Source organism: Panthera pardus, unplaced genomic scaffold, assembly GCF_024362965.1.
Source record: "Panthera pardus isolate Hobbes unplaced genomic scaffold, ASM2436296v1 HiC_scaffold_27, whole genome shotgun sequence".
NCBI classification, from domain to species: Eukaryota; Metazoa; Chordata; class Mammalia; order Carnivora; family Felidae; genus Panthera; species Panthera pardus.
The window spans coordinates 82,023,112-82,047,795 of NW_026526843.1; the positions used below are offsets into that span (position 1 = coordinate 82,023,112).

General features: G+C 41.9%; 1 protein-coding gene across 6 annotated transcripts in view; it reads right to left on the reverse strand.

Annotated features, from left to right (window-relative positions):
- Positions 1-21,583: 21,583 nt before the first annotated feature.
- Positions 21,584-24,684, reverse strand: part of CLCN5 (chloride voltage-gated channel 5) — a 175,016-nt gene continuing 171,915 nt past the window's right edge. For all 6 annotated transcript variants that reach the window (XM_019417496.2, XM_019417497.2, XM_019417501.2 and 3 more), the window contains 3 exons: positions 24,080-24,478; positions 23,706-23,922; positions 21,584-22,521 (listed from right to left, as the gene is read on the reverse strand). In XM_019417496.2, the coding sequence (XP_019273041.1) occupies positions 22,431-22,521; positions 23,706-23,922; positions 24,080-24,478 (707 nt within the window). In that variant the 3' untranslated portion in view covers positions 21,584-22,430. The remainder of the gene's footprint in view (positions 22,522-23,705; positions 23,923-24,079; positions 24,479-24,684) is intronic.

A 24,684-nucleotide genomic window follows, 5' to 3' on the forward strand; every position in this document is an offset into this window, starting at 1 on the left:
AGTCATCCCAGTGTCTATTTGCATTCCCTCACTCTATGTTAGCCTATGGCTTTGGTTCTAATTGCTGTGCTTTAGTAAATGAAGACTGGAATCTGTGAGTCTGGTTTGCTCCTTTTACCTGTTCCCCAGAGCTGTCATTTCCTGTCATCTTCCCCAGCCAGGTTGCAGGTGAAAACATAGTCACTGAGCAGTCACATGTCCTGAGGCAAATCCACAGGGGCACAGCTCCTTTGGGCTTGGAGCCAGGGCCTGAAACAGACTGAAGCTGGCTCAGAATAGACTGGAGAACAGGAAGTCAAAAGCCCAGGAGAGAAATCATTCTGGAAGAAAAGACATCTGTGGAAAGCAATCTGTTCCAATAGATATTAAGTGGGAGAAAAAGAATATAAAGCACCATGGATTAGCATCACTCCAATTCTATGTGCATGTGTGTGTGTGAAAACTGGCATATATAGAAAAATAATAAAAATATGTTCACCAGGGCACCTGGGTGGCTCAGTCAGTTAAGCTTCCGACTTTGGCTCAGGTCATGATCTCACGGTTCGTGGGTTCGAGCCCTGTGTCAGACTCTGTGCTGACGGCTCAGATTCTGCTTCAGATTCTGTGTCTCCATCTCTCTCTGCCCCTCCTCCCTCTCAAAAATAAAGACTGAGAAAAAATTTTAAAAAATATGTTCACCAAAGCCTTAACAGTGGTATCTGTGAGTAAAGGAATTGTACAGAATTTTACTTTCTCCACTATGACTTTCTGCATTTTCCTATTTTTTATCTACAATGATCCTATATTTTCGAATCATAGAAAATGAAACACCATAATTTAAAAAGCAGATTGTTGCTTTTCACATGTCCAAATGTCATCTGTTGAACAGTCGGAGCTGAGGGAGGTGAGTTCTGATCTCTGAATTCTAATGGCTTCACCCAAGGAAAGTGTGTCACTCTGCTTGGGCTGCCATTGCAAAATACCATATGATGGGTGGATTAAAAAACAGAAATTTATTTTCTCACAGTTCTTGAAGTTGTAAGTATGAGATCAGGGTGCCAGCATGCTCAGTTTTTTAAAGTTTATTTTTATTTATTTTGAGAGAAAGATAGTGAGTAGCAGAGAGGCAGAGAGAGAGGGAGAGAGAGGGAATCCAAGCAGGCTCAAAATTGTCAGCACAGAGCCCGACACAGGGCTCTGTCTAACTCATAAACTGTGAGTTCATGACCTGAGCCCAAATCAAGAGATGGACAATGAACCAACTGAGCCACCCAGCTGCCCCCAACATGCTCAATTTATTTTATTTTTTATTTTTTATTTTTAGTATTTGCATTCTTTATTTTTTAATGCTTTTTATTTTTTGGAGAGAGAGAAAGACAGAGCTCAAGCAGGGGAGGGGCAGAGAAAGTGGGAGACACAGAATCTGAAGCAGGCTCCAGGCTCTGAGCTGTCAGCACAGAGTCCTACACGGGACTTGAACTCACGAGCTGCGAGATCATGACCTGAGCCAAAGTTGGACGTTTAACAGACTGAGGCACCCTCCAACATGCTCAATTTTTGATGAGAGCTCCCTTTCTGGCTCGGAGACAGTTGCCTTATCATTGTGTCCTCACATGGATAGCCCTTCCTCAGTGAATGCACACAAAGGAAGACAAAGGAGAGAGAGAGAGAGAGAGAGAGAGAGAGAGAGAGAGAGAGAGAGAGAGAGAAAGAGTGTGTTCTGGTGTCTCTTCTCCTTCGGTTTTTTTTTCTTTTAGCTTAGAACAGAAATTTATTTTTTCACAATTCTGGAGGCTAGAAGTACACCAAGAAAGCTCCCTCCAAAACCTCTGGGGAGAATCTTTCCTTGCTTTCTTTACCTTCCAGGGGCCCCAGGCATTCTTTGGCTTGTGAAGGTATGATTCCAGTATCTGCTTCTGTCTTCACATGACAGTCTTCTCTCCATATCTCTTATAGGCAACTGGTGTCTCTTCTTAAAGGGACACTAATCTTGCTGGGCCAGAGCCCCGCCCTTATAACATCATTCAACCTTAGTTACTTCCTTACACCAATTTCAGCTACACTAAAGGTTAGAGCTTCAACATCATGAATTTTAGGAGGACACAAACATTCAGTCTCTAGCAGAAGTAAAGGGAAGGGATCTACATACCTACTATATACCAAGAAGTTTCATGTATGATCTCATGGAATTCTCAGAATAACGTTGGAAGATAGGTGTTATTTTTGCTACTGTATACAGAGTAATAGCAATAGTAAAATTTATTAAGCACTTACCATGTGGCAGGCACAGGGCTGTTGGGGAATCCCTTTTAAGTAGTGGAAAAAAGCTTATTGAAATTGTTGCCTGAAGTTATATGGAAAGTAGAACACGTTAGGTAATGAACTTGCTTATTTGCTTAACAAGACTTCCAAGCAAAGTGTTGAAGGTGTGGCCTGGTTTCTTCTTGCTGTTCATAGTAAGATGTGAAATGAGAGAAATAAATTGAGGGAGAACTGTTAAACCAAAAAGGAACCAGGACTTGATGATTCTCAGTCTCTCCAGATGGCAGAAGATGCTAAAATTAAGAAATGGCTTCACAAATGGCAGGATTTCCTTCTTTTTGACACCCAAATAATGTTCCATTTTGTGTCTGTACCATATTTTCTTTATCTGTTCATCTGTCGGTTGGCACTTGTGGTGTTTCCACTTATATGGGGCATCTAAAAATAACCAAATTCTCAGAAGCAGAGAATACAATAGTGGTTTTCATAAGTGAGGGAGTATGGGAAATGGGGAGTTGTTACTCAATGGATAAAAGTTTTAGTTATTCTGGATCAATAAATTCTTAGATATCTGCTCTACAAGAAAGAAAGAAAGAAAGAAAGAAAGAAAGAAAGAAAGAAAAAGAAAGAAAGAAGGAAGGAAAGAAAAGAAAGAAAGAAAGAGAAAGAAAGAAAGAAAGAAAGAAGGAAAGAAGAAAGAAAGAAAGAAAGAAAGAAAGAAAGAAAGAAAGAAAGAAAGAAAGAAAAATGGCTTCAGAACCATTTAGGAAAGGATGACACAGAGAAAAAGCTGAGAGAGTGACTGTACAAACTTTTGTTAGTCTTCAGAAAGATCAAAGGATCAGAGTGGTGTTCAGTCACACAAAAGGCCCTTTCAAGAGATTTAAGGGTGTGCCTCATGGAACGTCTTGAACAATAGGGTCTTTCCTTTAGAAAGTTTACGAGCTGTGTACCTGGCCATCTCAGGAGTCCAAGATAGAGAAGGGCTTATCTTGAACAGATCTGTGGGTATGTCTTTTTTTCTAATGGACTCAACCCCAGTTAAATCCACTGAAGACTCACCCAATCAGTTGAAGGCCCAAATAAAATAAAAGACTGACTTCCCCCAAGCAAGAGAGAATCCTGCCAGCAGATAGCCCTAGACTTAAACTGCAACATTGGCTCTTACATGAGTGTGCAGGCTGCTGGCCCACCCTGCAGATTTTGAACTGGCCACCTCCATAATTTCATGAGTCAATTCCTTAAAATATGTCCCTCTCTCTCTCTTTCCTCTATCTCTCCCTCCCTCCTTCTCTCCCTCTCTCTCTCTGTCTCTCTCTCTTTGTCTCTCTCTCTCTCTGTTCTGTGTCTCTGAAGAACCCTAACACAGTGAGGAAACAAGAGTGCCCTCCAGCTGTTGGCAAGCTAGGAACTAAGGCCTTCAGTCCAGCAGCCCACAAGGAATTGAATTCTACCAACAATCATGTGAGCTTTGATATGGATTCTTCCCCAGTCGGGTCTCAGATGAGATCCCAGATGTGGCCAACATCTTTATCACAGCCTTTACATAGAACCCAGATAATCTGTGTCGAGACTCCTGACCTACAGAAACTGTGATATAATAAATGTGTGTTATTTTAAGCTGCTAGGTTTATGGCACTGGTGTTACACAGGAATAGATAATTAATACAAGAAGGTATGGAAACTTAGGGAATTTTGTCTATATAGTGGACCTTTACTTTTTCTTTCAAGGGATCTCCTAGCTTCCAGAAGTCAACCCTGTGCAATGCTTTAGCAGAAATATCCTATGGAAAAATTGAAGGATTGTGGTATAGAAAGAGGCTCAGAAATCATACAGATCTGGACTTGGATTTATTGATGTAACCTAGGGCAAGTCACTTCACTTTCACTTTCTCACCAGCATGAGCTTCCCTTTCCTCACCTGACATAAAATATTTTATTTTTTTGGTTTATTTTTATTTATTTTGAGAGACAGAGAACATGAGCAGGGGAGAGGCAGAGAGAGAGGCAGAGAGGGAGAATCCCAAGCAGGCTCTGTGCTGTCAGTGCAGAGCCTGATATAGGGCTCGAACTCACTAACTGTGAGATCATGACCTGAGCCAAAATCAAGAGTTGGACACTTATCTGATTGAGCCACCCATGTGCCCCAACATAAAGTTTTTTTAAATTAATTTTTTAAATGTTTATTCATTTTTTTGAGAGAAAGAGACAGAGCACAAGTGGGGGAGGGCCAGAGTGAGAGGGAGACAGAATCCAGAGAAGGCTCCAGGACCCTAGTTGACCCTAGGCTCCCGGACCCACAGAGCCCAACATGGGTCTCAAACTTATGAACCATGAGATCATGACCTGAGCCGAAGTTGGATGTTTAATCCACTGAGCCATGCAGGTGCCCCCCGACATAAAGTATTTTAATAAAAGTGTCTGTTTCTCAAGGTTGTCATGGGGATTGAATGAAATAATAGGTGTGAAGTAAGGGGTCTAGTGCATGAAACAGACCAAGCACTCAATATGTGGAACTTTTTTTTGAAGATAATTTTCAGAGGGTTCCCAAGCCCAAAAAATCCCAAGGATAAACACCACTGCCTATACCTGCCCCAGATCCAGGACCACTTGTTCATCTGGGTAACCACTGGTGATGGCATGACAACTGGTGACCATGGTCACCATTCCCCCTAGATAGAGAAAAACTGTCAGGCCCAATGAATATTTGATGAAAGGGTACCTAAAAAACAAAACAAAAATACCTCTACTAGACTCTAAGCCCTGTGAAGATAAAGACCATATCTGTGTTGTTTACTACTCTATCCCCAGCGCTGAGCACAGTGCCTGACACAGAATACATGTTCAATAAGTGATTACTAAATAAATGAATGAATGAACAAACAAATGATTGAATGACTACTTCATATATGGGATATGAAGGGAAATAGGTCAGGTGTTTATTTCCAATATGGGGCTCCTCCACCTGAATGGCTCCTCAGAGATCCCTGATAAAAGCACTGGGGCCACTCAGGGGCTCCCTTTAGGCTGAATTATTTCTACTACTGTCCTAGGGAACTGCTAATTTCCCCCCAAAAGGAAGCAAATACCTGTAAGCAGATGGACTCTGGTTATTTAATTAAAGTAAAAGTGGAATGCCATTTTTAAAGCATCTACTGGGTTCCAGATTCTAAGCTTTTTATACACATTATGTCATTTAAAGCCTTACTACAACTTCTTGGGTCAGGTATTAATATTATCTGCATTTGGCAAAAGAGATTACTCATGTACAGAGAGGTTAGGTGCCTTCCCTGGGATCACACAGCTAGTAAGTGACAGACCTAGGATATGAACTTAGACCTATCAGACTCCAAAGCCCATGCTCTTTCTCCTACACCAGTACTGGCACCTGGCAGTAGCCACAGACTTTTAGAAAGTCTAAGGGGCAGAGACCCTATCTTATTTGCCTTTGTGCCTTGAGTTGTATCACAGTGGCTATCAAGTAGTAGACATTCGACAAATTCTTTTTTTTTACCGTTTATTCATTTTTGAGACAGAGAGAGACAGAGCATGAACGGGGGAGGGTCAGAGAGAGAGAGGGAGACACAGAATCGGAAACAGGCTCCAGGCTCTGAGCTGTCAGCACAGAGCCTGACGCGGGGCTTGAACTCACGAACCACGAGATCATGACCTGAACTGAAGTCAGACGCTTAACCGACTGAGCCACCCAGGCGCCCCGACAAATTCTTAATGAATGAATGAATATCATTAGATTCGATACATTCTTTCTTTTTTTTTTACCGTTTATTTATTTTTGAGAGGCAGAGAGAGACAGAGCATGAGCAGGGGAGGGGCAGAGAGAGGGAGGTACAGAATCTGAAGCAGACTCCAGGCTCTGAGCTGTCAGCACAGAGCCCTATGCGGGGCTCCAACTCACAAACCATGAGATCATGATCTGAGCCGAAGTCAGACGCTTAACTGACTGAGCTACCCAGGCGCCCCTAGGTTTGATAAATTCTTAATGAATGAATGAATCTATCATTCGTTAAGAATTTATCAAGGGGTGCCTGGGTAGCTCATTCAGTTTAAGTGCCCCACTCTTGGTTTCACCTCAGGTGATGATCTCACGGTTTCATGAGTTCAAGCCCTGCATCGGGGTCTGCACTGGCATTGCGGAGCCTGCTTGGGATTTTCTCTCTCTCCCTCACTCTCTGCCCCTCCCTCATTCATGCTGTCTTTCTCTGAAAATAAACAAACTTAAAAAAAATAATTTATGGGGCACCTGGGTGGCTCAGTCGGTTGGGTGTCCAACTTTGGTTCAGGTCATGATCTCATAGTTCGTGTGTTCGAGCCCTGCATCAGGCTCTGTGCTGATAGCTCAGAGCCTGGAACCTGCTTCGGATTCTGTGTCTCCCTCTCAATCTTCCCCTCCTCTACTCATTCTCTCTCTCTGTCTGTCTCTCAAAAAATGAATAAACATTTTAAAAATTTCAAAAAAAACAGCACAAATCTAAAAAAAAAAAAAAAGAATTTATCTGGCACAGGAACACTCAGATCAATGGAACAGAATAGAGAACCAAGAAATGGACCCACAAATGTATGGCCAACTAATCTTTGACAAAGCAGGAAAGAATATCCAATGGAATAAAGACAGTCTCTTCAGCAAGTGGTGCTGGGAAAACTGGACAGCGACATGCAGAAGAATGAACCTGGACCACTTTCTTACACCATACACAAAAATAAACTCAAAATGGATGAAAGACCTAAATGTAAGACAGGAAGCCATCAAAATCCTCAAAGAGAAAGCAGGCAAAAACCTCTTTGATCTTGGCCTCAGCAACTTCTTACTCAACACATCTCCGGAGGCAAGGGAAACAAAAGCAAAAATGGACTACTGGGACCTCATCAAAAGGAAAACCTTCTGCACAGCGAAGGAAACAATCAGCAAAACTAAAAGGCAACCGACAGAATAGGAGAAGATATTTGCAAATGACATATCAGATAAAGGGTTAGTATCCAAAATCTATAGAGAACTTATCAAACTCAACACCCAAAAAACAAAGAATCCAGTGAAGAAATGGGCAAAAGACATGAATAGACACTTCTCCAAAGAAGACATCCAGATGGCCAACTGACACATGAAAAAATGCTCAACATCACTCATCATCAGGGAAATACAAATCAAAACCACAATGAGATACCACCTTACACCTGTCAGAATGGCTAACATTAATAATCCAGGCAATAACAGATGTTGGTGAGGATGCAGAGAAAGAGGATCTCTTTTGCATTGTTTGTGGCAATGCAAGCTGGTGCAGCCACTCTGGAAAACAGTATGGAGCTTCCTCAAAAAACTAAAAATAGAACTACCCTACGACCCAGCAGTGGCACTACTAGGCATTTATCCATGGGATACAGGTGTGCTGTTTTGAAGGGACACATGCACCCCCATGTTAATAGCAGCACTATCAACAATAGCCAAAGTATGTAAAGAGCCCAAATGTCCATCTATGGATCAATGGATAAAGAAAATGTGTATATACATACATACATACATACATACACAATGGAGTATTACTCGGCAATCAAAAAGAATGAAAACTTGCCATTTGCAACTACATGGATGGAACTGGAGGGTATTATGCTACGTGAAATTAGTCAGTCAGAGAAAGACAAAAATCATATGACTTCACTCATATGAGGACTTTAAGAGACAAAACAGATGAACATAAGGGAAGGGAAACAAAAATAATATAAAAACAGGGAGGGGGACAAAACATAAGAGACTCATAAATACGGAGAACAAACAGAGGGTTACTGGAGAGGTTGTGGGAGGGGGGATGGGCTAAATGGGTAATGGGAATTAATGAATCTACTCCTGAAATTATTGTTGCACTATATGCTAACTAATTTTGGATGTAAATTTTTAAAAATAAAAAAATAAAAAGAATTTATCGAATGTTTCCCACTCATTCCCTCATTCATTCATTCAACAAATATTTATTGAGTTCCTATAGTGTACCAGGTGTGTCTGGGTAGAAGCTGGGGATACAGTGGTGAACAAACTCCCTATGGCACTTACATTCTAACTGGGGGACTATAAACAAATAAGAAAACATCAGATGATGATGAGTACACAAGAGGGAAAAAAAGAGCATGAAGCAATTAAGAATGACTGGAAGGTCAAAGAAGGCCTCTATAACAGACATTTAAACTGAGTAACGAGAAAGAGCAAGTTACGTAAAAGTCTGAGGGACACACATCTGAGAGAGATGAAAGAGCTAGTGCCAAGATCCTGAGGCAGGAATAAACCATGTGGCGAATCAGAAAAAGAAGATAGTGTGCTAAGAGCAAGTAACAGAAGGGGTAAGTGCTGAGAAATGAGGTGTATTAGTTTCGTAGCATTGCCATAGCAAAGTGGTACCACAAACCAGGGGGCATAAACAACAGGAGTGCACTGTCTCAGTTCTGGAGGCCAGAAGTTCAAGATCAAGGTGTCGAGATCAAGGTGTCAGCAGGGCTGGCTCCTTCTCAGGCCACGAGGGAGAATCTGTTCATGTCTCCCTCCTAGCTACTGGTGCTTTTCTGGCAATCTATGACATGCCTTCAAGAAGCATCATCCTGACCTCTGCTTTCACCTTCACATGGTATTCTCCCTGTATGTGTGCTTGTTTCCGATTTTTTTTCTTATTTTTTTTTTTACTTAAAGGATTTTTTTAAGTTTATTTATTTATTTTGAGAAAGAGAGAGCAGGACAGGGGCAGAGAAAGAGGGAGAAAGAGCATCCCAAGCAGGCTCTGAGCTGTCAGCACAGGGCCTGATGCAGGGTTCGAACCCACAAACCACGAGATCATGACCTGAGGTGAAGTCAGATGCTTAACTACCTAAGCCACCCAGGTGCCCCCAAAGTTTTCCTTTGTATAAGGACACTGGTCATATTGGAGTAGGGCCCACCCTACTCCAATATGACTTCATAGTAATTTAACTGATTACATCTGCAACAACCCTATTCCCAAATCAGATTACATTCTGAGGTTCTGGGGTTAGGACTTCAACATATAAATTTTAGGTAGAAACAATTCAATGCATAACATGAGGTTAAAGAGGCAGGCCAGATGAAGAGTACAGAAGGCCTGGGAGGCCAGGGTAAGGGGGTTGGATTTGTCCTTGATGTAATGGGAAGTCACCAAAGGCTTTCAAACCAGGCAAGTGGCATGATAAAATTTATGTTTTAAAAGGATCGTTCTTGCTCCTATGTTAGATTATGAGAGAATACAGCCTCCTGTGCCTGCATGAGTCATATGGCCTTCCTGCTAGGGATGGGAATTCTCATAACAACCACTTACTGGACTTGAGGCTTTAGTTTTCATTATCTATCATTAGTTCACAGGAAAAACAAATTTAGCTTCCAATTGAGGAGATGAACACATTTGTATAACTACAAATAAAAATATTGTGTTCTTTTCCTGGATGTGTACATTTAAAAAAATTATAAAAGCCTGGTAAAAACCTCAAATAATACCAACAGAGGTAAATTAGCAAATACAGGCTCTGAAACACTGTTCCTCCAGCCCTATCCATTCCCGTGCCTCACTCTTCTACACATCCACATTTTATTTTTTAATGTTTATTTATTTTTGAGAGAGAGACAGAGTATGAGCGGGGGAGGGGCAGAGAGAGAGAGAGAGAGAGAGAGAGAGAGAGGGAGGGAGACACAGAATCTGAAACAGGTTCCAGGCTCTGAGGTGTCAGCACAGAGCCCAACATAGGGCTTGAACTCGGGAACTGCAAGACCATGACCTAGGCCGAAGTTGGACGCTCAACCAACTGAGCCACCCAGGCACCCCTACACATCCACATTTTAAAAGAAACCTTTGGAGATCCCCTTCCTAGAATTGTCTCTGATGATCTCTACACAGTTTCTACACAGATTCTTACCACAGTAAATTTTTAACACTAGGCCAACTGCCCAACCAGATGGGCTCCTATTACCTCCTTCCCATAAACTGATCTGGAAATGGTCAGGATAAACAGCACTAAGCCACAAGATTAGTCGTAGAAAGCTCATTGGACTTGAGATCAAAAGCAATGAGAGACAGTTTCTGTTATGGCATTTCCTGCCTCTGAGATACTGAACAAATCACAACCAAGTCTTGGTCTTAGTTTCCTCATATTTTGCCTGTCTCATGGGGTTGTTGTGAAGTTCAAGGGTATTTGTGTAATAAATCATTTCTAGCATATGGCTGTTAGTGTAGACAACCTTCCTCTCCACTCTCCACATACACACAGCCATGCTGTTGGTATTTATCCACATACAATGGAGTTTTTGTTTTGTGACTGGAACTAGAAACAGGAGTTATGCTGGAGGACAGGCAAAGAGGAAAGAGGTAAAATTGGCTTTGTCAGGCTGGGTGGTACCTAGGGTGAGGAATAGTTCTCCAGGTAGCTTTGCCAGCTTCGGATGTGGCCAACTGGGCATTAGAGCCAGAAAGAATGAAGTGGGTGCATCCTTCTTGAGAACCATAGCTGACAGATTGGTTTGAGTGTACCTGGGATGTCCTGATTTGGTGTTATATTCCAGTCTCAGAGGCAGAAATGATCAGGAAATATTTTGGTGGGAGAGGAGGTGCCAAAATTCTGCTAATATTCAGGAGAGGCTGCCAAGCCCATAAATACTGGACTTGGAAAAAAATATTCTGTCACTGGAATAGACTACTGGTTTCTGCCATTCTAAATTGTGATTTAGATTGTCATCTAGGGAATGGGCCTGTGTTTTCCTTTCATTGAATCCTTAATACCTCGTGGTGCCCAATAAACATTGGTTATGAATTGACTCTTCTCTCATCAATGTACTAACCAGGCCCAACCCTGCTTAGCTTCCAAGATCAGATGGGATGGGGTGTGTTCAGGGTGGTATAGCCATAGATAAATTGACTATTCTCATACATTATCCTTTAGCCCTCATGAGCAAGTGAATAGTGACGATGTTTGTATAGCCAACTTGTAAAGCCCAGTTTTCTTTTTTTTAGAGATTTTTTTTAATGTTTATTTTTGAGAGAGAGGGTTGGGGGAGGAGGGAGGGACAGAAAGAGAGGGAGATAGAGGATCCGAAGCAGGCTCCAGGCTCCAAGCTGTCAGCACAGAGCCTGACGCAGAGCTTGAACTTGCAAACTTTGAGATCATGACCTGAGCCGAAGTTGGAGGCTTAACCGACTAAGCCACCCAGGCACCCTATAAAGCTCAGTTTTCATTCCCAGTTTCAATTCATCTCAACAATCCAATAAGGCAGTTTTTATCGCCATTCCTACTTTTCAGATGTGATTCCTGAGGTTAAGAGAGGTCAAACCATGAGCCAAATGAGTAGCAGAGCCTGAAATAAACATGCCCTCCATCACTTGCAAAGGGTTGTATGAGATGGTGATCATTAGGTAGTAACTTCTAAAATAACTGCTGTGGGTAGGTAAATGTGGTGACCCTGGAAGGTGGTGTAATTTTGGAAAGAGACACATCTTCAAGCAAGAAACAGGAACTAAAGAAGGCAAGCTTTACACAAACAGCCATCCCATTAGTGCTGTATTGTTGGAAGTCCTGCTCTGGGCTGGGCCCTGTATCTAGTACTTGGGACAAAAGAGTTCACAGGTAGGATAATGAGTTCTCCCAGGTGGTGCTAAGATGGCTCCCACCATGTAGGACGCTGATAAGGCTCAGGGTTGGGAAGTGAAGCCTGTAATATTCCCGTATGGTTTTCCAAGTACAAGTCCAAGATTTAGCACCAAACCTCTGGGAATCTGTATTTTAATACCTATTTCAGATCATTCTGATGCATAGTCAGGATATGCCCAATGAGCTTGTTGCACATCACATTTTATTTTCCCTGAGCTTTTAGATTAAAAATTCTACCTCCATCTCAGCTGTACTATAGAGGCACACTTAGGCCAGGATATTTAAAGAGAAGTGATCTCCCATGCACCCCTAGGCCAGTGAAATAACCAGAAAAATTGCCTAAACGGTAAGGAGAATCTTATGGAGCTCACAGCCATATTGTGAGATCCAGAAGCCCATTTTCTTTTTTTTTTTTTCATTTAAAATGTTTATTTATTTTTGAGACAGAGAGAGAGAGAATTAGCAGGGGAGGGGCAGAGAGAGAGGGAGACACAGAATCTGAAGCAGGCTCCAGGCTCTGAGCTGTCAGCACAAGTCTCAACGTGGGGATTGAATGCACGAATCGAGAGATCATGACCTGAGCTAAAGTCAGACACTCAACTTACTGCACCACCCAGGTGCCCCCAGAAGTCCATTTTCAAGAGGAGATTCTTCCTTCAGAGTCAATCTTAGAGATCCTGAGTTTTGTTTGATTGAGGGAGGCAGCAGTTCCCTTACAGTAAGCCTTGAGTCTAGGTCCTCTGGTTCCAAATCCTACACTTTTCCCTTTCTTTCTTTTTTCTTTCTTTCTTTCTTTCTTTCTTTCTTTCTTTCTTTCTTTCTTTCTTTCTTTTCTTTCTTTCTATCTACCATCTTCCATTTTATCTTCAGCCTCCTGAATCAAGACACTCGCAGTGGGTAATGTATAGACAGGGAACTTTTTCCTAGGCTGAAGGAGGCCTAAGGGGAGTTGAAAGCCAAAAATATCTTCTGCCACCCTGAATGTTGCTCTCTGCCCAGAGACCTGCTATTCTTTTTTGAGAACAAGACTTTATCACCTGTGGTTGTTCGAACACCTCTCTTACCTCACATCCCAGTAGCAGTTGAGATTGCTTATTATGAAGGAGGGAAGAGAGGCTAGGAGATGGGCCTTGGGAGCTCAAGGGAAGGGCAGGGCCTGAGATCCTAGAGAAGGAGCTTGGGAGTTCTGGAACTAGAGTCCAAAGGCCAAGAGCTGGAGATCCCTGAGGAAGAGAATAATAGTTACCTACTTCTACCACACTTCTTCCTTTGCATGGTGTTATGAACTGAATATTTGTGTCCCTCCAAAATTCATATATTAAAAACCTAATTCCCACTGTGATGGTATTTGGACATGGGGAGGTGATGAGGTCAGGAGGGTGAAGCCCTCATGGATGGTATTAGTGCCCTTATAAAAGGGACTCCAGAGACTTCTCTAGCTCTTTCTGCCATGTGAGGATATAATGAGCTGTTACTAGTGTCTGACCCAGGAGAGGGGTCTCACCAAGACCGACCATGGTGTCATCCTGATCTTGGACTTCTAGCCTCCAGAACAATGGGAAATAAATTCCTGTTGTTTGTAAGCCACCCACTCTATGATAATTTGTCATAGCAGCCCAAACTAAGATATGTACAATAGCTCCAATTTACACCTGTTTCCCTAGGTAACTATTAACACCACCATGTCAAAAGTATCCTAATCATACACCATCTAGCCATCCTAATGAGGGAAGGACCGGAGTCCTTCTTTTCTCATTTTTTTCAGGACACTGCTCTGAAAAAGAAATGACAGCATTCAGATAAGCTCCTTAAAAGTAAGGAATGCCATGATTGATTTAATAATGAGAAAAGCATAAGGTTTATTACACACAATAAAGAGAGAATGTCTGATAAATACCTTATGATTGAATTTTGTATTCCCACCATCTAACTGTAGGTATGAATTAATGCTTCTTGCCTCACCTACCCTCAGACACAGTTCTCTTTTGACCAAACTATAGCTACATTGGTATTTTAATGATTGCACTGACATCTGGTGGTCATTTCCAGGTGTTTCTCTGCACAGCTCCTGTACCAGATGATGGATTGATCTGTACCTCAAACTCCACCAGAGCCACTTTTATCTGAGCCCTCCAGTGACCAGACATGACACTCTAATTCACAGTAAGTTGTTGATTGCTGGGAATATCTAGATGTATTGTTTTTTGGTTTTGTTTTTGTTTTTTTACCCAAGGTATTGAGATTAGAGGCAAGAATAGTGATAGTGTGGAAGGGGTCTAGGAAAATGATAAATAACATCAGAAACTCAAATTTCTTTGTGGAATTTCAGGCTTACGAGGGAGTTATATTTATATAGAGGTATCCTTCCTGAAATGATACCAAGTAGGCCAAAGGCATTAAAGTTCTTAGTAGCAACAAGTCAACACCAGTGCAGGTGTGACTGAATATCAACGCGACAAACCTTAAAAACTGGGACATGTGGTAAACTGCCTTATTAGCGATCTGGCTAACAGAAACAGGCAGGGGATGGGGGCGCAATCAGATGCAGGAAAAGAGAGAAAGTAGGAAAGCCATACTTCAAAGTATAGCTTTCCTTTGTTTTCTGTGTTCCACAAAAATGTGAAAAGGAAATGTTTGCGTATTCAACCACCTCCCCACAAAGCCTTCCTCCTTGGTCACCTCAGAGGGTTTCCCACAGAAAACAATTTAATTTCCATATACCATAAAGAGGGTACTGCCAACCCTACTTTTCATTGGAGGAACATTCCAATCACCCATCCTATTCCTTCTAAGAAGTGACTGTAGGCAAGAGGCCTGTAAAAGCCCAGCATCTTACATCACTAAAAGCTCAAAAAGACAGAAAAATAATACAGCTCCCTGTTAATTCTCATGTCATCAGGAAAGTATCACCAACATATGAGACAGGAACATTTAAGTAGCCATAACAAATGAGGTATCTGGGATCTCTCAGAAAATGCCAAGCTGCCCCTCATTTGTCTCCTTATGGTAAAAAGTCCTACTAAATCTATACATGTAAAAACAATTAAGTATCTAACGAATCACTCAAAAAGTCTTTAAAATTTTTATTTATTTTTGAATGAGAGAGAGCGTGAGTGGGGGAGGGGCAGAGAGAGAGAAGGAGACACAGAATCCGAAGCAGGCTCCAGGCTCTGAGCTGTTAGCACAGAGCCGGATGCGGGGCTTGAATTCATAGGACATGAGATTACAACCTGAGTCGAAGTCGGACGCTTAACCAACTGAGCCACCCAGGCGCTCCTTATGAATCATTTTAAGAAGTGAGCATGCTCATAGGAGTTTGCAGGTACCTTTTATACTATACTTCCCCGATTCCCTCCACCCTGCTCCCTGCTTCTGTGATCAGAAATCAATAGCTATAAAACTTGGAATCTTCAAAAACACACCAGACACCAGGTTGGATAAGGCTGTGCTTTATTACATGCATAATTACAAATCTGTGCTAAGTGAAAATGTATAAAGCAATGGCGACCCGGGTTTATACCACACAGAGAAAGGGCTGGACAATCCCATTAACCCTTCTGCCAATGTCCATTACATTGCCTTTAACATGATTGTTTCCATTTCTTATGATTTGCATAGCACTTACTTGTCAAAGTACTTTCCATTCATTGTCTCAGTTTATCCTCACAACAACCCTGTGAGGTAGGTAGGGCAATTAACACTATCCCCATTTTGCAGATGGGAACACTGAGGCACAGAGCGGTTAAGATCTCGAGGCTAGTTAGTAGAAGCATAAGGAATAGAAACCAGGTCTCCTAACTCCGCAGCCTATGTCTTCCTTTTTAGACCATGTTGCTATGCATGACTAGGGAGCAAAATGAAGTGAGCAGTAAGCTATAGCTTTGGTACCGGCTGTGCCTATGAACGGGGACCAACATCTCCATAAGCTAGAATAAAGCTAAGAAAGCATGACTTAAGGGTTGGCAACACTCCAATAAATAATTGCTCTGAACAGCTAAGCACCAAGCTTCCTAGGGAAACTTGGGCTATATTAGCTTTGGTTGATGCTAGTTTCTGTATTTGCCTAGCTACTGCTGATATCTACACATTAGCTTCAGTTGAACTTTTACCAACACTTAGGAACTAAAATGTTCAGTCAGACAGGTTTTCTTTGGCTACTGCAGTTGGAGCCGGCCCTACAAATGAGCGTATTACAGAGAATTCATATGTGGCCCATGGGCAGGAACCCAGCTTTTCTTACCTTCCTGGCCTCATCAGCTCACACAATGGGTAATATTTTTCCCAGAGCCAGGAATGAATGAACAGAGGTAAGAGCAGGAGGCTGGCCTTGGTCAAATAGAGAAGAGTCACCATCATGACATCAACATCACCCTTAGGTGACATGACCAGGGTGCTGTCGGTCAGGTCCAACTCCTTTCTGGCCTGTACCTGGTTAGCAGCATAGCTTCAAAAGACAGCTTAAAAGAACAAAATATTAAACATCATTGTTTTAAATCTAGAATGCAATTAATTCTTAATCGTTACATAGTCCTAAAGGACCAAATATATAATAAAAATGTAAATACTTATTGAAAAGCTGAGTACTTAAAAGGCAGGGCAATGGGAGAGAAAGGAGGGAGGAAAAAGGATGAAGTGAAATGGAGAATGGAAAATGAGCACTCTTGAAGGACCATGTATTTTGAGGTACACTCAATATGATAATGAGACTGAACATTCCCACCCTGATAAAACCATCTCAGGCCACTCCCTCATCCCCATTTTGCCAGATGGCATTTCACTCACTAAATCCTAGGCTGCTGCTGACTTTCAATACGTTTGGATGAGTAGATGATAATGTTTAGCTCTGACTACTTCATATGTCTGCCTTGAGATGCTAAAGCCCTCAACACTCTCAACAAATACTACTGCTTTGGCCTCTACAGTGGCACAAAGCCCTGTTTGGCCCACCAACTCAGAAGCATCTTCCATTCTCTATTCTCAGAGAGGTGCTGTCCTTTCCCCAAGGTTCACATTCAAAACAGCACACTTGCAAACTGAGAAAAATGTGAATTTGTGGATGACAGGAAAAAAAGGTGGGTGGGGGGGAGAAGAGAGAGAAGGAGAGGCAAAGATCATTTTTTAAAAACCATCATATGCTGTTTCTCCTTTTAAAAGGCCAAACTTTGGGCATGCAGTGAGTGCACTCAAAGGCTGAAGACCCTTTGGCTGGAACTGAGAGGTAGGAATTTATGACTGTGGGATTAGGCAGGGTGACTTGATAGGTCCCATCCAAGAAATGTGAACTCTGTACATCGTATACTTTCTTTCCTGGGCAATTTGGCAAAATCGGACTGCACAGTGGAAAAAACAATTTTGTTTCTTACATCACTTTAAAACTTTGCCCAGATCCAGATGTTTAGAAGTGAGACTGCAGCCAGCAAACATTTGTGGAGTAACGTGAAGTTGCTAAACACTTGCTGTTCCAAGAACTTCTCTCCTTGGAGCACACAACTGAAATTGAGGCAGAGCAAAACTGAATGGTCGCCACAGGTCCATTACATTAATTTCACTGCAAATTGACACAACTCCCTGAGCTCTGATCTGAGAAACCCTCACGTTTTTCTTTTTCATACATACATTTCAATAAGTACGTTCTAGGGAGGCTAAAATAGAGATTTAAAAAAATATTTTGCTATCAAAATTCAAGACAATCTACCTAAAGCTTATCATTTAGGCAATGGCAGTAGACGTTGCCCTCCTTTGTGAGCAGATGTCATGGGTCAGCCTTCTCCATAAAAGCCGACTGCCTCCAGCTAAATGTTGCTTTGAGCCTGTCCCTGACATGGAAAACACAGTCTTTGAAAGACCACTCGACTTTTTCTCTACCTGAGGCACATGATCGAGCAGTTTATAAATGCTAGGATGTATGGCTTGGGGCACAGGATGGCCTTCCTCCAACCATCTTGTAAGAACTCATATATTTTCTTACTGGGGCTTTTCCACTGCCACATCCTTCAATTCTCTCCCCAAAGGGAATTCAGGCAAACCCAGAGGTGGTTTAAAAAAAAATCAAGGTTTTAGGACACTTAAGTTCAGACCACATATTTAGACATCAATTTTTTTCAGGACTAAATATCATACTTCCCATCTACTTTCTAAATTTCTAATTTTTCTCAGGGTTTTCTCAAGCTCAAAATTCTGTGTACCACCCTGAAAAATGTTCTCCTGCTTTCTCTGAACTGATGGGTGGCAACATGGCCAGTCATCAGTAAGTACTTTGGCAATATAAAACACACTGGCCATTTCAAATTCTCAATATTGTCTTCGCTATCTTCATTAAAAACTCAACTTCAAAAGCTGCACCCCTTGTGATTAAAAAAACAAAAACAAAGATACCATGGGGTAGCAAGTTCACCTTCCTGTTCATCACATCACAACACAAACCAAGATTGAGACCCAATGGAGACAGGTGATTCAAATACTTAAAACCTATAGTATAATATGCCATGATTTCTGTGCATGACATACTCTACTGCATGATGAGTTTTTAAAAATAGATTTGCTCCCCCCACACCTGAATGAGTTCATAACATCATGGTTCAGAGTTACTTCACAGCCTTAGACCACACTAAATCCCCATTACTTTCTCTTTCTCATGTTCAAATGAAATTGGAGACTTGCTAGAGAAATTTACACTATGCTCGGCTTTTCCTGAAAAGGGGTTCAGTTTCAGCCTCTGGTGCCAAAACAACTGAACTGCTTTGCTGTTCATTCAGCGAATTGATCGTTTGTTCTGCCTAATGGCAAAATCCAAAGTGTCATCAGTGTCAGATTATCCACCAGAGGCTATCAGTTCTTTGGACTATACCACCTCCACTCGACAGTTGGCCTGAACCAGAAGGAAGCTGGGGCCAGAAAAGAGGAGAGTGTCTGAACAAACATCCAAATAGAAACGACCTTGAAAGTGGCCATTAGTTTGCATTTTCAGTCCCTTGCTTCTTTCCCTCCAATGGTATAACCATGCATTACCTGTTTTGGCTTCTTTAATTATTTACATTGAAGACCTGACTATACAAAATATACCAGTTAGACTTTTAATGAACCTGTAGACTCCCACTCTTTTAATGGCTGGATGTCTACGGTATATTTTCCCTCGGAAAATCCTAACTCTCTTGAAGCACTTATTGGCATTCTTTTATAGCTCCTTCCCTTGTGTTGGGCAATTTTCTTTTCTTAATGCCAAAACAGACTAGTTTCAACTCAAATTAATTTGCCAATCACAGATTATCTAGCCTTTTGCCATTGAGGTATGTGGCCATTTGAGGCGACTGACAGACCTCCCTGTATCAGCTTTGTTTGTTGGTTAAGTATGTCCAACTGCTGAATTGGCAATAGCAGAAAGAACATTTTCCTTTGCCTTAAGACAAGAAACTCTTGAGTGTTAAGGTGCTGAGCTAGCAGTCTAGCGGAGAGCTGTAGCCACAATTAGCCAACCTTTGAGCCAAACCATAGGATTGGACATATAATGAATACCATACACTATAGCTACTTCTAGTATATGTGTTACAAGGATTCCTGAGAAGCTGAGGTTAATGGATGAGATTTATCAGGAGTGAGGTATCAAAAGGCTATTATTCTCTGGAGGGCCAATCGGTGCTTAGCATCTAGAAAGTATACCTTGGCACAGTGTTATCTGATTTCTCGAAATAATTCTCTGAAGTAGCACCTTAACACTGGCTCATCTGTCTAAAATCAAAAACAGAGCCTAGAAGAAACACAAAGGCAAACTTAGGCACCCTCCATATCACTGCTGCCCTATGAAATGAGACCAAACTTTTCATTGTCATCAAATACCAGAAATACTAACACTTCCTGTTTTGCAAACTTTAGCTGGACGGCTAATAAGAAAAGATAGGCAGTGAACCAGAAATACACAGATAAGAATGACTTCTACGCAATACACAGGGGTGGTCTGGCACATAGCCTCATCTCATTCAAGGAAATCAGTGGCATGGAAGGGACAAAAGATGTAAAGTGACTGAGTCATGACTATGATAGAATATAACCTAGGGAGTTTTTTCTCTTTCATTAAAATGTTAGAGTGATATACTTTATTATTTTTTTTTTTTAATTTTTTTTTTCAACGTTTTTTATTTATTTTTGGGACAGAGAGAGACAGAGCATGAACGGGGGAGGGGCAGAGAGAGAGGGAGACACAGAATCGGAAACAGGCTCCAGGCTCCGAGCCATCAGCCCAGAGCCTGACGCGGGGCTCGAACTCACAGACCGCGAGATCGTGACCTGGCTGAAGTCGGACGCTTAACCGACTGCGCCACCCAGGCGCCCCTAGAGTGATATACTTTAAAAAAGAAACTCTGGTGACTGCCTTGATATTTGAAAGATAAAAATCAATAAAAGCCTTGGCTGTCCAGTTCTGGGCAATAAAAGAATTTCAGATGTTGGAAAGATAAGAACTAGGGGAAAAAAGAAAAGAAAAGAAAAGAAAAGAAAAGAAAAGAAAAGAAAAGAAAAGAAAAGAAAAGAAGGAAAGAAAAAGAAAGAAAGAAAGAAAGAAAGAAAGAAAGAAAGAAAGAAAGAAAAAGAAAGAAAGAAAGAAAGAAAGAAAGAAAGAAAGAAAGAAAGAAAGAAAAGGAAGAAAAAGAAATTCTAGATTCAGGGCTCAGCAACTTTTAAAATGAGGAACCCTGAGGTGTTGGGGGAAGGGGTAGGGGACGGGGGGGGGGGGGGGGGGGGGGGGGGGAGGATATCCCTAGTGACTGATGGTTCTAGGCTGGAATGGTGGTGCAAGGGGTGGGGGTGGGGGGGTAACAGACTTGTCAAACAGGAAAGGCTGAACTTGCAGCCCTGGCAGTTAAGTCTTGCTGCTGTGGGCATGGGCACAGGAAGGGAGGGAGGCACAGTGGCAGCAACTGGGCTACAGAGCAAAGCCAATGGCTGTGTGTTCCCTCTGGTCCATGTGCCCTAAGATTGCTGAGCCCTGGTTTACAATTTAACTAGCCCTGGAAGTTATTTTTTGAAATCGGAATGATTAACCAGGAATGGCGCTCAATCCCAAAGACAGGACTCAGGACTGAGGAGAGGGAGGGGAAAAGAATGGAGGAAAACAAGGGGTACCAGCTGCACATGGGGACAACAAGAGAAAATGAAACCGGTATCGGAATGATGGTGGTAGCTCTGTGATTCCACCGGGTGTCCCTACAGTGTGATGTTTTTCTACTGCAGTAAAGGTGGTAGAAAATTGAGACAGGCACCTTTTCAATTGGATACAAGCACCTTTGGTGTCACCAGGCCTTGTCCACACCCCTGGGTCTTAGGATGGTTCTGTATTTTATTTAGAATTCTAAGGAACCCCAAGGGAGTCACAGCTGCCTATCCTATTCCAATGCCTCGAATGGATTTGAAAGTACCCCAAGCCTAAATTCATGTTCACAGGGACAACAACTGGCCTGTTATATGTACTTAACACTGGAAGGAGGCATGAGTGCCCAGTTATTTTAGTACTGGTGGTCTTTACGAAGGAATGCATGAGAATGCAGATACAGCTCAGGATCTTCCCTGGTTTATCAGTATGCAGTCCAGATTTGGTTCCCTTTACTATTCTTACATATTCCAGAAGCCTAAAGCACCATCACTCATGGAGGTGGCATCTGGGTAAGAGAATTAGTTGGGACCTCACAAAAAAACGTGAAATTCCTAGTCATTGACTCGGCTTAGAACTTTACTAATCATTCATTTCAAGGAAGCTGGAGAAATCATTCCTTGTTACTAACGAATTCATGGCAAAGTCCTTGTCTACTGGACTAACAAATACCATCTGGAAAATCACCCTTTTGGCAGACAAGGAGAAAGTTCCATAACTTATCTTTGTGCACTTCAAAAGAGTACCAGGAACAAGCAAGCTATAAAAGTCAACCTCTCTAAATTTGTTTAGAGGAGGTTAACCAAAGCAGCATTGTCTTATAATCAGATATTAACATACACATACACACACACAAACTAATAATGCTAAATATTGTAACAGGAACAAGAAAACATTTGAACTGAATTTTCACAGTCTGAAAAACAGCATTACTATTTTCCTTCTGGCTTTCCTTTCTGTGTTCGGAAAAGCAAAGCCCCTTAGTTTACACTTCATCTTCCACCAATGACAGAGTCCAAAAAAGTGACTTGGTCATGAGCTTTCTGCAGGCTATAGGTCAGGACGGTTGGAATTTTTCTTGCATAGTTTTCAGTGATTGCATATTGGCTAACAATTATGTTTTAAATTAAAAAAAAATGTAAAGAATTAAACCCTAGCAATCTTGTTTATTCTCTCATGAAATCTTCCTAATGCGATATCACAGAAGCCTAACTGTATTTTCTCCTAAAGAGAAGATTAAATTCCAGAGATTATGTAGTGCAACTGGTTAACTTATAGGAAAGAGACAACACACTAATATAACTTCACCATCCAAATATGGGAAATGTGTTTTGGGTACCCAGTAAATAAAATACATCCATGGTCTGCAATGTCCTTCCTGTTTTATATCCAGCACAACCCTGTGAATCTAGTTGAAGAGAATGGAGTCAGGATCTTGGTTCGCCATCTGTGCTATATGCTTTAGCACATCCTTTTTGGTAATGATTCCAAGCAATCGCCTAAAAGAAAACAAGGCAACAAAACAAAAACAAATCGGTAGTTAACATTCTCAATGGTGATGCTTTTCCTCCTCAGGCCTTTTCAATTTCGTCTTCAAACACTAACTGCAACTTACAGTGTTATGTGTGCCCAGCAAATGGGACAGCACATGGGTCCCTAAACAGGCTGCAGACATTTCTGCTTCACATCTCACATCTTGCTATTTCCTCTGCTTTAAATATTCCCTACGTATCTGAACCTTATCTCCTGCCACTCAGTTCAAATGCTGCTCTTCCAGAACACCCTCTCTGATCCTACAGGCCAGCAATGACCGTGACCCCCTTGCAGCAACGGCATGATCTACACACTTGTCTTGTTTGCTGTTGTGGAATGCATGCTCCTGTGTTCTTAGGTTCCCTGTGACACTGTGCACTCCTTGAGGGCAGAGAAGGGCCTTATTCACTTTTGTGTCTCTATGGAGTCTAGTGGAATACCTTCTTGCATGAAGTAGGGGATTCAGTAAATGTTGAATGATCAGTTAGGGAAAGTCCCCTTGCTGATTTCAATCCTGCAAGACATCTGTTACAACATTTAGAAATTTTAGAGAGTGAAATTCTCATATAATTGCTGGATTGGCATACCATGTTTAGAAAAAAATCCACCCTTCTCCTCAACTTCCCTTCTTTTCCAATAAAAATAGCAGGGCTTCCTTTACTGCATAAGAAATATCCCTGAAAGAAAGAGCCTTGGCCTTGGGAGTCAGAAGACTTGTGTTTAAAGCCTCTCCCTACTATATATTGATTGTGGGCTCTTGTGTAAATCTTTAAACCTCACTGAAACTTGGCTTTATCATCCTCCAATGATAACAGCACAGGTATCATAAGGACCAAATACTATACGAATAATACCTAATATCATTATAATTTTGGTGCTGTCTCTTCACAAGAACACAGCCATTTCCTTTGTGGGGGAGGGGCCATGTTATTTATAATGTGCAGCCAGCAGTTCACATTTCCCAATCACACTTTCTTCCCCAAACTCCTTTTCCATTAATCATGATGATAAAAGAAACACATCTGTCTTCATCTCGGAGCTTCAAAAGGCCCTATACATGCTACTAATGTTCAGATGAATTGGGTTCTTCTTTCTCTCTCTACACTCTTTCCTCCCATGATCCAATTTGCCTTCACCAAAGAGCTCTCACCCATTGTGCGTAACCAGGCACTGCCGCAGTCCCAGCTTGCGGAAGATATCCACTACAATCTCCATGGGTGTAAGGTCAGTCACAGTGAAGGGGCTGAGATCCAGGATGTTCCGAAGCTTTAGGGTGGGTGGTGTGTATGGTGGCATTGGAGGAGAATGCTCAGTGAAATAAATGATGGAAGTGCTCACAACTCCATCCTGTTTTTTGCGAGCATTTTCTATTTGAGAAGTAGAAAAAAAAAGTTGAAAATAGAAGTGCCAGTTCAATCCTTCTGGCCCCTCATTGGTCCTGTCCTCCCTGTGTCGTCCCCCATTTTGCACATATTTATTTTATTTCCATAGTGGATTCCATTATCCCCTTTCCGAAATCCTTACCGATTGAAATGATGAGATCTCTTCGGAGAACAAAACCCACAAGTCTTTGGGATTCCCGGGACACCACCACTGGGAAGCCACTATAAGTGGTTTCACTGATGATAGTCTCTACATCTTCCACGGTCATGCTGTCCTGAGTAAGGACAGTCAATAAAGGATCATTTCTACGGGGTTTCATCACATCCATTGCCAGGGTCTTATGAGCAAACTCTTCTTTGGCTTCAAGAAAGGGGTAACCATTGAGACGAATGTGGGCATCATAGATGCCCTCCCGCCCCAGAGCATCTGCCACCCACTTGCTTGTCATGGCTGCAGCCATCAGAGGCACAATGTACTCCAAGCCACCAGTTAGTTCAAACATTATGACAACGAGAGAAACAGTCATCCGAGTCACCCCACCTACAAGGAAACAGATACAAGCTACTAAAAACAGAAGTCCAGATTCATTACAATTAAGGGCCTGTGACAGGAGCCCATCCAGGCAAAGCCCATGTACCAGAAGCATTGCTAAAAGGAGGTCTCACCTATAACTGCACAGCGGCTGGGTTAAAGTAAGTTTATAATGGATGTGAGTCAGATTTCTCAAAATAATATCTATAAAAGCA